Here is a 15,049-nt window from a genome sequence, read left to right on the forward strand (position 1 = left end):
GCCTAGACGCCGAGTCTATTGGGTGGAACTCAGGAATAGGAAGGGTGCAATCCCTCTGATGGGATTGTACTACAGACCCCACAATAGTCACTGGGACATTGAGGATGTAATCAGATGAAGGAAATGTGTGAAAATCAGGTTGTGGTCATGGGGGATTTCAATTTCCCTTATATAAACTGGGACCTTCTTAGTGTAAAGCGTTTAGATGGTGCGGAATTTGCTAAGTGTATCCAGGAAGGTATCTTAAATCAACATGTGGGCAGTCCAATGAGAGGAGAGGCCGTACTGGACCTGGTGTTGGGTAATGATGTCCAGAGAGGTGATGAATATAGTCGAGAAGAAAACAGAAAAATATGTGAAGCTTCAGAAGTTAAGATCAAATGAAGCACATGAGGAGGATAAAGAAGACAGAAAAAAACTAGGAATTAGGAAATTAGGAAAACCACGAGGGGCCATGAAAAGTTCTTGGCAAATAGGATTAAGGTATGCATTCTATACATACATCATGAGCAAGAGGATAATTAGGGAGAGGGTGGGACCACTCAAGGATAAAGAGGGGAACGTTTGCTTGGATGCTGAGAATGTGAGTGAGGTACTTAATGAGTACTTTGCTTCAGAGTTACAGAATACACGTGGACTAAGATGTTAACTGTCCTGTGCTATCACCAGTGGGATCATCAGTTGATCTGCCACCTGTCTTCAGGAATTTTCACCCGCTTATGATCAAGACTCCCTCGAGGTGGTGGGCCAGCAGTGCTAAAGCACCACCTTCCACTGGTGAGCTTAAAAACTTGGCATCTGCCTCTATCAGAGTTGTTGGTCACTTCCATCCAACAGATAGTCTGCTCTTCAGCTGTCTATGCAACTACTGAAGGGTTTACAAAAGATGTATACACTGTCTGGCTATCTGCCCCTCTGGACGTACTTGGTCCACACCCATACTGATCCTTTCTCTGCTGCCTCAGCTACAGCCCTGTTGGTTGACTTGATCTCTCTTCTAGTGAAGCCAAGGTCACGCAGCCACTTCTGGAGAGTGAATGCAATAAACCCACAGCAGCCTACTTCGAATGGATAGCATGAGACCTTCCACCCTCTGTCCCTGCACTCTGATCTTAATTCTACATACTTGGTTAACTTGCGCTCATGGGCTTCATCGATGTTGTCTTCCCAGGGGACTGTGAGTTCACCAATAACTACTTCTCTACTGGTGTCAGACCATACGATTATATCTGGATGCAATGTGGTGAAAGCTATTTGCTCCGGGAAACTGCCTTTCCCGTCCAGGTCAGCCTTGACACACCAATCATTGGCTGAAGAAAGTATGCTTGATCGTGAGCCTGCGCTGTACACCCTTGACTTGGAGCCTTCTTTCACAAATGATATGCGATATTCTGTGCAGCATGGGGCATGAGATAAGTTGTGTTGCAGTACTCTCTGCTCAACTGCTTCTGTTACAACTTTGAGAACATTGTTATGTCTCCAAGTGTACATGCCACTGGAAAGAATGACTCTGCATGCACTCACAATATGTTGAAGTGTTCCCTTCTCTCCACAAGCAGCACACCTGTCTGTCTTATCTTCATACCAGGTGCTGAGGTTGGCAAGTGTTGGGAGCAGATCGTATGCTGCTCTGCATAGAAAAGAAATGCGGAGCGGTTCCATCTGCCGCAGAACAATCCAAGATAGGTGTTGTTGTTCAACACTTTCCCACCAGGTCCAAGCCCCTTGTTTGGCCAGGCCAGCTGTTTTAGTTAACCTCTTCTCCTCTTCTAACTCTCGTATTTCTTGTGTTACAAGATCACGGCGCTCCTTACCTGTAGAAGATGATCACCACTTGTGGGTTGTCCACCCAAGTCCCTGGCGGCCTGGCTGGATAGCCCCAGCGATCTCCTTGTGCTTCAATCTAAACTATGCCTCATCAACTGCTACACGGGCTGACCACTTCCTGCCTGATCTCACATCCGGCTGGGAGTTCTTGATGACAGGGCCTTTTGAGTCTCAAAGCATCACGAATGATCTTACCTTGGCTACCTTGACCTCTTCAACAAGGGATTGTACTGGGATGGTAAGCTTTGTCTGGCTACTGTGGATTGCAACATTGGTGAGGCTGCTCGGTACTCCAAGCCACTTCTTCACATACTTGTTGATCTTCCGTTCCATTGCCTCAACATGAGACATTGCCACTTCATAGACAGTTAGTGGCCACATTATCCGTGGCATCAGTCCATACTGCAAGCACCACAACTTCAACTTGCCAGGCAAGCCACACTTGTCAACAGACATCAGACCTCTGCTGATCTGATCTCCTGTCTCTTGAACCCTCTTGGTGTCTCTCAGCAACTCTGTATACCATCGCCCGAGGCTCTTAATACACTTTCCACTGCCTCCGTGCTGGGACCCAAAAGGGTGAGATCGTCCATGAACACTCGTATTGGTGGCTACTCCCCTCTGCCATCAAGTGCGACACCTGGTCCCACTGATTCTGCAGCCCTCACAATGACCTCCATGGCTAACACAAAAAGGATGAGTGAAATTGCACATCCCATTGGGATTCCAACATCCAAGCTCTGCCACCTAGTTGTAAACTGCTGAGTGGAAAACCTCATCCGGAAATTGCTGTAGTACTGCATAACAAAGTTCCTCACCTTAGCAGGAATCCACAGGAATTCCATCGCAAACTCAATCAGGACATGGGGAGCAGAACCATATGCATTTGCCAGATCAAGCCAAACTACAGCCAGATTTCTTCTCAACCTTTTTGACTCCTGGATAGTATGCCATATCATACTAGAATGTTCAAGGCATCCCGGGAAGCCTGGTATCCCTGCCTTCTGCACAGATGTATTTACTAATCCATTCTCTATCACAAATGAAGATATCCTTTCTGCTAGAATGCCAAACATAATCTTCCCCTCTACATTCAGGAGTGAAATTGGTTGGAACTGATTCAATGTAGAATTCTCTTCCTCGGGATGTATACTCCTTCAGCCTCACTCCACGACAAAGGAACAACACCTTGTCTCCACACCACCTTTAACAATTTCCACAGGTATTTCCTCAGCTGTTCACACTTCTTGAACACCTTTTACGGCATTCCATTAGGTCCTGGCACTGAGCCTGACCTTGTCTTTCTGATGAACCGTTCCACTTCTGCCAGTTTGGGTTCTGACAGATCGAACTTCACTCCTGGCTTGGTCGGCTTCACAAGCCCTGAAATGTCAAGCAAAGGAGCCTCCCGCTGTTCATTAGAGTAAGTGCTTGCCAGGTGATCCTCAAGTTCTTGTTGAGAGATGTTAAGCTGCCCGCTCTTACTTTGTTCAAACAGTTTCTTTGTGAACTCATGAGGGTTCTCAAAGAACGACTTTCTTGCCTTCTCTCTCTTCTTTCTCTTTTTACGTTGTGACTCTGCAGGACGGAGTGATGCTAACTTTAATCGAAAATGCTCTCAGAGATCAGCAAGCCCTGGCTTGTCACCCTCACTTGCTACCTTCCACCTCTGTCTCAACGATCTAAACTCTCTCCTCAACCTACTAATCTCCTTCTGGCGCCTGCTTGGTTGCTGTGTAGGCTTTGCTTTCTTCAACTCAACCAAACCAAACCTGTACTTTCTAACAGCGTAAATCATATCACCCATCACTTCCAACTTTCTCTTTGATGTTCCCCTGAGAGTGTTGTCCAATATCATACTGATATCCTCATCAAACACACGCCAAGCCTTCTCATCTGCCATTGCTGGCCACCTGACCTTCCTCTTCTTCTCTACCTCTTCACCACCGCCATCATGCGAAGGATCTACCTGGGTACTGTGGTCTGAAACCTGACCTGGGTTATCTCTCGTCTGACCTGGAGTATGATGATACTCTCCAGAGCGAATCGCTGTGGCTTGTGAATCAGTGGTTGAAAAGACCACATCATCTGTGCTTGACGAAGTAGTCTCATCTTCATCCACTGGGATGGAATAGCACTTCAACTTTGCTTGGTGGACTCGTAAACCTTTAATGCTGGAAAACGCTCTCCCACACCAACACACTGGACACTCAGAGCCTCTTATCCTAGCTCTTGGTCGTTCTCGTTCCCTGTAATTAACTGTATCTGTCCGATTGGGTCCATCATTCTCCCTCCCTCTCGGAAGACCCCGAGGGTATGTTTCTCCATGTGAATCAGTATTTACCAACGAAAAGGATACAGAGGGCCGGGGATCAGTACTGAGTGTATAAATACGTTCAGACATTTAGAGGTCAAGGAAGAGGAAGAGGAAGTGTTGGCCCTTCTAATGAGTATTAAGGTGTACATGTCCCCTGGTCATGATGGGATTTACCTCAGGTTATTGAAGGAGACAATAGGCGAGATGGCAGGGCACTTGACTGGTATCTTTGAGTCATCTTCACCCACAGGCAACATCCCAGAGGACTGGTGAGTGGTTAATGTTGTACTTCTATTTAAGAAGTGAACAAGGAAAAAATCCCTGGTGAGTCTCATGTCAGTCGTAGGGAAATTGCTGGGAAAAATTCTTAGGGATAGGAATATATATATAGGCATCTGTTAGTCTCGTGAGACCATGGATTTGCGCCTTGGAAGGTTTCCAGGGCACAGGCCTGGGCAAGGTTGTATGAATGACCAGCAGTTGCCCATGCTGCAAGTCTCCCCTCTCCACGCCACCGATGTTGTCCAAGGGAAGGGCACTACAGCTTGGCACCAGTGTCATCGCAGAGCAATGTGTGGTTAAGTGCCTTGATCAAAGACACAACACGCTGCCTCAGCTGAGGCTTGAACTAGTGACCTTCAGATCACTAGACCGACGCCTTAACCACTTGGCCACGCGCCAACACGGGATAGGAATAGGGAATAGGATATATGAATGTAATGCCCTGGTTAAGATTTCTGCAAGGTAGTTCATAGAAACAGAGAACCAGCACAATACAGGCCCTTCAGCCCACAAAGCTGTGCCGAACATGTCCTCACCTTAGAAATTACCTCGGGTTACCTATAGCCCTCTATTTTACTAAGCTCCATGTACCTATCCAGGAGTCTCTTAAAAGACCCTGTCGTATCGGCCTCCACCGCAGTTGCCGGCAGCCCATCCCACGTACTCACCACTCTCTGCGTAAAAAACTTAAACCCCTGACATCTCCTCTGTACCTACTTCCAAGCACCTTAAAACTGTGTCCTCTCATGCTAGCCATTTCAGCCCTGGGGAAAAGCCTCTGACTATCCACACAATCAATGCCTCTCATTATCTTGTACACCTCTATCAGGTCATCTCTCATCATCCATCGCTCCAAGGAGAAAAGGCCGAGTTCACTCAACCTATTCTCATAAGGCATGCTTCCCAATCCAGGCAACATCCTTGTAAATCTCCTCTGCACCCTTCCTATGATTTCCACGTTCTTCCTGTAGTGAGGTGACCAGAACTGAGCACAGTACTCCAAGTGGGATCTGACCAGGGTCCTATATAGCTGCAACATTACCTCTCGGCTCTTAAACTCAATCCCACGATTGATGAAGGCCAATGCACTGTATGCCTTCTTAACCACAGAGTCAACCTGTGTAGCAGTTTTGCGTCCTATGGACTCGGACCCCAAGATCCCTCTGATCCTCCACACTGCCAAGAGTATATTAATAGTATATTCTGCCATCATATTTGACCTACCAAAATATACCACCTCACACTTATCTGGGTTGAACTACATCTGCCACTTCTCAGCCCAGTTTTGCATCCTATCAATGTCCTGCTGTAACCTCTGACAACCCTCCACAACACCTCCAACCTTTGTGTCATCAGCAAATTTACTAACCCATCCCTCCACTTCCTCATCCAGGTCATTTATAAAAATCACAAAGAGTAAGAGTCCCAGAACAGATCCCTGAGGCACACCACTGGTCACTGACCTCCACGCAGAATATGACCCGTCTACAACCACTCTTTGCCTTCTGTGAGCAAGCCAATTCTGGATCCAAAAAGCAAGGTACCCTTGGATCCCAAGCCTCCTTACTTTCTCAATAAGCCTTGCATGGGGTACCTTATCAATTGCCTTGCTGAAATCCATATACACTACATCTCCTGCTCTACATTATTCAATGTGTTTAATCACATCCTCAAAACATTCAATCAGGCTCGTAAGGCACGACCTGCCTTTGACAAAGCCATGCTGACTATTCCTAATCATATTATACCTCTCCAAATGTTCATTAATCCTGCCTCTCAGGATCTTCTCCATCAACTGAAGTAAGACTCACTGGTCTATAATTTCCTGGGCTATCTCTACTCCCTTATTCTTTCTTGAATAAGGGAATAACATCTGCAACCCTCCAATCCTCGGAAACCTCTCTCATCCCCATCGATGATGCAAAGAACATCACCAGAGGCTCAATAATCTCCTCACTCATCTCTCAGAGTAGCCTGGGGTACATCTCATCTGGTCCCAGAGACTTATTCAACTTGATGTTTTCCAAAAGCTCCAGGACATCCGCTTCCTTAATATCTACATCCTCAAGCTTTTCAATCCACTGTAAGTCATTTCCACAATCGCCAAGGTCCTTTTCCGTAGTGAATACTGAAGTAAAGTATTCATTAAGTATCTCTGCAATCTCCTCTGGTTCCATACACACTTTTCCATTGTCACACTTGATAGGTCCTGTTCTCTTACGTCGTATCCTCTTACTCTTCACATACTTGTAGAATGCCTTGGGGTTTTCCTTAATCCTGCTCGCCAAGGCCTTCTCATGGCCCCTTCTGGCTCTCCTAATTTCATTCTTAAGCTCCTTCCTGCTAGCCTTATAAACATCTAGATCGCTATCATTACTTAGTTTTTTGAATCTTTTGTAAGCTTTATATTCACTCAAATCAAGGTTCCTTTAATTAGAACATCCCAACATTCCTTGTTTGTTGAACCCCAAATCATACCAACCCTAGGCATATATTGTTATGAAAGGTGACCTTCTCACTGCTGAGTCACATGGCTGTTAGCAGAGTTAGCCAACGAGCCAAGTTCAGTATGAGCTCCAACGTTATGTACACATTGGATTGGTTTCCCTGCAATCAGCCCTTTTCTTTTCCCTGTTAACTGTTTGAAGAAGCTGAGATTGGTAAATAGACTTTATACTTTTATGCAGTGTATTCCTTGCCGATCAATAATTGTGTATGGGCAGTGTTTACACAGCACTTGCTCAAATCGAGGTTTCTCTAATTGGAGCTTCACAACATTCCTGTTTGGTTGAACCCCAAATCATACCGACCCTAGACGTACATTGTTTATGAGATGTGAGCTCCTCACTGCTGAGTCACGTGTCTGTTAGCAGAGTTTGCCAACGAGCAGAGTTTCTGTACGAGCCCCACTGAGAGGGTTACATGAGCATTTGGAACTTTATCAAACTCTGGTTGGGCCACATATGGCGTATTGCAGACAGTTCTGGTTGCTCCACTATAGGAAGGAGGTTCAGGCTTTGGAGAGCGTGTAGAAGAGGTTTACCAGGATGCTGCCTGGTTTAGAGGGAATGTGCCGTCACAAGAGGCTGGATAAACTTGGGTTGTTTTCTCTGGAGCGGCAGAGGCTGAGGAGACGTTTGATGATTATGAGATGCAAAGATAGAGTATGTGTTTCCCAGGGTTGAAATGTCTAACACCAGAGGGCATGCATTGAAGGTGAGAAGATGTAGGTCCAAGGGAATGTGAGGGGTAAGTTTTTTTCCTCATGGAGTGGTCGTTGCCTGGAATGTGCTGAAGGGTGTGGTAGCAGAGGCAAATACATAAGAGGCTCTTGATTAAGAGCAACTTGCTCGGCACATGGATGTAAGGAAGGTGGAAGGACATGGATTTGGTGTAGGTAAGAGGGATTATTATTTGGGTGTTTTTGATTTGATTTTCACCTGGTTCGACACAACGCTTGGCCAAATGGTCTGAACCTGTGCTGTACTGTACGATGTTCTGTATTGTCTATGAGTGCGAGGGTATTCCTAAACCCCACTAGAGGCTGGCACGGCTGACACCAGTGAAAACCAAGAGGAAGCTACCGTCAGCAAAGAAACACCTGAACACTGCCAGGGAAGGAGATTCTTCCTTGCTCCACTAAAGGCCAGCAGCATAATGGTCAGTTAGTAAGTATGTACTTCAATACAAAAACCCTGGCAGGCAAGGTGGAGAGGCTCGGGGCAGCAGGTTGGTACAGGAGACCGGGATATTCACAGGGCAATGGGTCAGTACAGGGGACTGGGATATTGATAGGGCAATGGGTCGATACAGGAGACTGGGATATTGAATGGTCAATGGATATGTACAGGGGACTGGGATATTGACAGGGCAATGGGTCAGTACAGGGGACTGGGATATTGACAGGGTAATGGGTCAGTACAGGGGACTGGGATATTGACAGGGCAATGGGTCGGTAAGGGGACTGGGATATTGAATGGTCAATGGATATGTACAGGGGACTGGGATATTGACAGGGCAATGGGTCAGTACAGGGGACTCGGATATTGACAGGGCACTGGGTCAGTACAGGGGACTGGGATATTGACAGGGCAATGGGTCAGTACAGGGGACTGGGATATTGACAGGGCAATGGGTCAGTACAGGGGACTGGGATATTGACAGGGCAATGGGTCAGTACAGGGGACTGGGATATTGACAGGGCCATGGGTCAGTACAGGGGACTGGGATATTGACAGGGCCATGGGTCAGTACAGGGGACTGGGATATTGACAGGGTAATGGGTAGCTACAGGGGACTGAGATATTGACAGGGTAATGGTACAGTACAGGGGACTGGGATATGACAGGGTAATGGATAGGTACAGGGGACAGGGATATTGACAGGGTAATGGGTAGGTACAGGCGACTGGGATATTGAAAGGGTAATGGGTAGGTACAGGGGTCTGGGATATTGACAGGGTAATGGGTAGCTACAGGGGACTGAGATATTGACAGGGTAATGGGTAGGTACAGGGGACTGGGATATTGACAGGGTAATGAGTTAGTACAGGGGACTGGGATATTGACAGGGCAATGGTACAGTACAGGGGACTGGGATATGACAGGGTAATGGATAGGTACAGGGGACTGAGATATTGACAGGGCAATGGGTCGGTAGAGGGGACTGGGATATTCACAGGGTAATGGGACGGTACAGGGGACTGGAATATTGACAGGGCAATGGGTCGGTACAAGGAACTGGGATATTGACAGGGTGATGCATCAGTACAGGGGACTGGGATATTGAATGGTCAATGGGGAGGTACAGGGGATTGGGATATTGACAGGGTAATGGGTCGGTACAGAGGACTAGGATATTGACATGGTAATGGGAAGGTACAGGGGACTGGGATAGTGACAAGGCAATGGGTCGGTACAGGAGACTGGGATATTGATGGGTCAATGGGTCGCTACGGGAGACTGGGATATTGACAGGGTAATGGGTCGGTACAGGGGACTGAGATATTGACAGGGTAATGGGTCAGTACAGGAGACTGGAAAATTGACAGGGCAGTGGGTCGGTAGAAGGGACTGGGATATTGACAGGGTAATAGGTAGGTAAAGGGGACTGAGATAGTAACAGGGTAATTGGTAGGTACAAGCGACTGGGATATTGACAGGGTAATGGGTCAGTACAAGGGACTGGGATATTGACAGGGTAATGGGACGGTACAGGGGACTGAGATATTGAAAGGGTAATGGGACAGTACAGGGGACTGGGATATTGACAGGTTAATGGGTCGATACAGGGGACTGGGATATTGACAGGGCAATGGGACGGTACAGGGGACTGGGATATTGAATGGACAATTGGTCAGTACGGGAGACTGGGATATTGACAGAGTAATGGGTCGGTACAGGGGACTGGGATATTGACAGGGTAATGGGTCGGTATGGGTGACTGGCATATTGAAGGGTAATGGATCGGTACAGGAGACTCGGATATTGACAGGACAATGGGTCGGATCAGGGGACTGGGATATTGACAAGGTAATGGTTAGGTACAGGGGACTGGGATATGACAGGATAATGGATAGGTAAAGGAGATTGGGATATTGACAGGGTAATGAGTTAGTACAGGGGACTGGGATATTGACAGGGCAATGGTACAGTACAGGGGACTGGGATATGACAGGGTAATGGATAGGTACAGGGGACAGGGATATTGACAGGGTAATGGGTAGGTAAAGGGGACTGGTATAATGAATGCTCAATGGGTCGGTACAGGGTAATGGGTAGCTACAGGGGACTAGGATATTGACGGGGCAATGGGTAGGTACAGGAGACTGGGATATTGACAGGGTAATGGGTAGGTACAGGAGACTGGGATATTGACAGGGTAATGGGTCAGTACAGGGGACTGAGATATTGACAGGGTAATAGGTAGGTACAGGAGACTGGGATATTGAATTGTCAATGGGTAGGTAGAGGGGACTGGGATATTGATAGGGCAATGGGTTGATACAGGGGACTGGGATATTGACAGGTTAATGGGACGGTACTGGGGACTGGGATATTGACAGTGTAGTGGGTAGGTACAGGAGACTGGGATATTGACAGGGCAATGGGTCGGTACAGGGGACTGGGGTATTGACAGGGTAATGGGTAGGTACAGGGGACTGAGATAGTAACAGGGTAATGGGTCGGTACAGGAGTCTGGGATATTGAGAGGGCAATGGGTCGGTACAGGACACTGGGATATTGATTGGTTAATAGGTAGGTACAGGGGACTGGGATATTGACAGGGTAATGGGTCGGTACTGGGGACTGGGATATTGACAGGGTAATGGTTCTGTACAGGGGACTGGGATATTGACAGGGTAATGGGCCGGTACAGGAGAATGGGATATCGACAGGGCAATCGATCGGTACAGGAGACTGGGATATTGACAGGATAATGGGATGGTACAGAGGACTGGGATATTGACAGGGCAATGGGTCGGTACCGGGGACTGGGGTATTGACAGGGTAATGGGTCGGTACTGGGGACTGGGGTACTGACAGGGTAATGGGTAGGTATAGGGGACTGGGATATTGACGTAGTAATGTTTCTGTAGAGGGGACTGGGATATTAACAGGGTAATGGTTCTGTACAGGGGACTGGGATATTGAAATGGGTAATGGGTAGGTACAGGGGACTGGAATATTGACAGAGTAATGGGTCAGTACAGAGGACTGGGATATTGACAGGGCAATGGGTCGGTACAGGACACTGGGATATTGACAGGGTAATGGGTCGATACAGGGGACTGGGATATTGAATTGTCAATGGGTAGGTAGAGGGGACTGGGATATTGATAGGGCAATGGGTCGATACAGGGGACTGGGATATTGACAGGGCAATGTGTCGGTACAGGGGACTGGGATATTGACAGGGCAATGGGTCGGTAAAGGGGACTGGGATATTGACAGGGTAATGGGTAGGTACAGGAGACTGGGATATTGAATGGTCAATGGATATGTACAGGGGACTGCGGTATTGACAGGGTAATGGGTTGGTACAGGGGACTGGGGTATTGACAGGGTAATGGGTCGGTACAGGGGACTGGGGTATTGACAGGGTAATAGGTAGGTACAGGGGACTGAGATAGTAACAGGGTAATGGGTCGGTACAGGAGTCTGGGATATTGAGAGGGCAATGGGTCGGTACACGACACTGGGATATTGATTGGTAAAAAGGTAGGTACAGGGGACTGGGATATTGACAGGGTAATGGGTCGGTACAGGGGACTGGGGTATTGACAGGGTAATGGGTTGGTACAGGGGACTGGGGTATTGAGAGGGCAATGGGTCGGTACAGGACACTGGGATATTGATTGGTTAATAGGTAGGTACAGGGGACTGGGATATTGACAGGGAAATGGGTCGGTACAGGGGACTGGGATATTGACAGGGTAATGGGTAGGTACATGGGACTGGGATATTGACGGGGCAATGTGTCGGTACAGAGGACTGGGATATTGACAGGGAAATGGGTCGGTACAGGGGACTGGGATATTGACAGGGAAATGGGTCGGTACAGGGGACTGGGATATTGACAGGGTAATGGGTAGGTACAGGGGACTGGGGTATTGACAGGGTAATGGGTTGGTACAGGGGACTGGGGTATTGAGAGGGCAATGGGTCGGTACAGGACACTGGGATATTGATTGGTTAATAGGTAGGTACAGGGGACTGGGATATTGACAGGGAAATGGGTCGGTACAGGGGACTGGGATATTGACAGGGTAATGGGTAGGTACATGGGACTGGGATATTGACGGGGCAATGTGTCGGTACAGAGGACTGGGATATTGACAGGGAAATGGGTCGGTACAGGGGACTGGGATATTGACAGGGAAATGGGTCGGTACAGGGGACTGGGATATTGACAGGGTAATGGGTAGGTACATGGGACTGGGATATTGACGGGGCAATGTGTCGGTACAGAGGACTGGGATATTGACAGGGAAATGGGTCGGTACAGGGGACTGGGATATTGACAGGGTAATGGATAGGTACATGGGACTGGGATATTGACGGGGCAATGTGTCGGTACAGAGGACTGGGATATTGTAACTGATGCAGAAACATAAGGGAGAGGCTGGACTGGCAGTTTGATTTTCTGGGGCAGTGATGTACGCGATATAGGGTTGATTGTTGAGTAAGACGAGGAAGGAGATCTGTTTTTGATCAGAGGTAACATCACAGTGGGCTACACTAGAGATTCTGGAGATACCGGAAATCCAGACGATCACATACAATATTCTGGAGGAACTCAGCAGGAGGGGAATAAACAGTTGATGTTTCAGCCAGAGGCCTTTCCAGTCCTGATTGAGATTTCAAAGATGACCTTCTTTTGTCACGTGTACATTGGAGAATACAGTGAAATGCACCATTTTCCATCAGGTCGAACCAGCAAGCATTATGCTGGGGCAGAGTGCAAGAGCTGACAGAGCACGCCCACACTCACAGATGCCTTGGCAAGGTGAGAAAAACTGGAGCAGCTGGGGAAACCTACCGGGTCAGCAGCTTCCTAACTCCTTATGGGGAGCAACTAGAACTCAGCCTGATATCGGACTGGCAGCATAAGTGACGCACTAATCCACTCTAAGGCAAAGGTGAGACCAGAACTAGTGGTCACAGGTTGAGGGTGAAAGATGAACTTCGCTCAGAGGGTGGTGTGAGTGCGGTTCAAGCTGTCAGTGGCATTGTAACATCTATGAGAAGTTGGGTGGGGTGTGGTCTGGGTGCAAGTTGATGGGACTCAACAGAGTAACAATACGGCATTGACTAGATGGGCTGAAGTGTCCCTTTCTGTGCTGCAGTGTTCCATAACATCGTCCCCGTGCCGAAGAAGTCTTCAGTGTCCTGCCTCAACGACTACCGACCCGTCGCACTCACATCCATCATCATGAAGTGTTTCGAGAGACTCGTCATGAGGCACATCAAGACCCTGCTGCCCCCCTCACTGGACCCCCTGCAGTTTGCGTATCGTCCCAACCGTTCAACAGACAACGCCATTGCCATCACTCTCCACCTGGCCCTAACTCACCTGGACAAAAAAGACACGTACATTCAAATGCTGTTCATAGACTTCAGTTCAGCATTCAACACAATCGTTCCTCAGATACTGATTGGAAAGCTGAGCCTACTGGGCCTGAACACCTCCCTCTGCAACTGGATCCTAGACCTCATGACTGGGAGACCTCAGTCAGTCCGGATTGGAGGCAGCATCTCCAACACCATCACACTGAGCACGGGAGCCCCCCAGGGCTGTGTGCTCAGTCCACTGCTGTTCACTCTGCTGACCCACGACTGTGCTGCAACACACAGCTCGAACCACATCATCAAGTTCCCCGATGACACGACCGTGGTGGGTCTCATCAGCAAGAACAATGAGCCAGCATACAGAGAGAAGGTGCAGCGGCTAACGGACTGGTGCAGAGCCAACAACCTGTCTGTGAATGTGAACAAAACGAACGAGATGGTTGTTGACTTCAGGAGGACACGGAGCGACCAGTCTCCGCTGAACATTGACAACTCCTCCGTAGAGATCGTTAAGAGCACCAAATTTCTTGGTGTTCACCTGGCGGAGAATCTCACCTGGTCCCTCAACACCAGCTCCATAGCAAAGAAAGCCCAGCAGCGTCTCTACTTCCTGCGAGGGCTGAGAAAAGTCCATCTTCCACCCCCCATCCTCACCACATTCTACAGAGGTTGTACTGAGAGCATCCTGAGCAGCTGCATCACGGCCTGGTTCAGAAATTGCACCATCTCGGATCGCAAGACCCTGCAGCGGATAGTGAGGTCAGCTGAGAAGATCATCGGGGTCTCTCTTCCCGCCATTACAGACATTTACACCACATGCTGCATCCGCAAAGCAGACAGCATTATGAAGGACCCCACGCACCCCTCATACAAACTCTTCTCCCTCCTGCCGTCTGGCAAAAGGCACCGAAGCATTCGGGTTCTCACAACCAGAATATGTAACAGTTTCTTCCCCCAAGTCATCAGACTCCTCAATACCCAGAGCCTGGACTGATACCAGCCTACGGCCCTCTACTGTGTCTATTGTCTTGTTTATTATTTATTGTAATGCCTGCACTGTTTTGTGCACTTTATGCAGTCTTGGGAAGGTCTGTAGTCCAGTGTAGTTTTGTGTTGTTTTACGTAGTTCAGTGTAGTTTTTGTATTGTTTCATGTAGCACCATGGTCCTGAAAAACGTCGTCTCATTTTTACTGTGTACTGTACCAGCAGTTATGGTCGAAATGACAATAAAGAGTGACTTAACTTGACTGTATGTCACCAATAATAAACCTGATTCTGAAAGTTTCCTCAACCAGTGAATCTTACTTCAGTGGTCAGCAAATTATTGGAGAAAATTCTTAGAGAAAGGATTTATGAATATTTGCAGAGGATCGTCTGATTAAGACCATAAGACGTAGGAGCAGAATTAGGCCATCTGGCCCATCGAGTCAGCTCCACCATTTAATCATGGCTGATCCATTTTTCTTTTCCTCCTCAATCCCAGTTCCCAGCCTTCTCCCCGTAACCTTTGATGCCATGTCCAATCAGGAACATATCAATCTCTGCCTTAAA

The 15,049-nt window shown here is 47.9% G+C and overlaps 1 protein-coding gene across 1 annotated transcript in view; it reads right to left on the reverse strand.

The window, feature by feature from the left end:
- LOC140193117 (igLON family member 5-like) overlaps nucleotides 1-15,049 on the reverse strand; it is a 165,885-nt gene that overhangs the window by 14,874 nt on the left and 135,962 nt on the right. The window contains exon 4 of the mRNA XM_072250533.1: nucleotides 14,737-14,740. Within this exon, the coding sequence (XP_072106634.1) occupies nucleotides 14,737-14,740 (4 nt within the window). The remainder of the gene's footprint in view (nucleotides 1-14,736; nucleotides 14,741-15,049) is intronic.

This window comes from Mobula birostris, unplaced genomic scaffold (assembly GCF_030028105.1).
Source record: "Mobula birostris isolate sMobBir1 unplaced genomic scaffold, sMobBir1.hap1 scaffold_391, whole genome shotgun sequence".
Taxonomy (NCBI): domain Eukaryota; kingdom Metazoa; phylum Chordata; class Chondrichthyes; order Myliobatiformes; family Myliobatidae; genus Mobula; species Mobula birostris.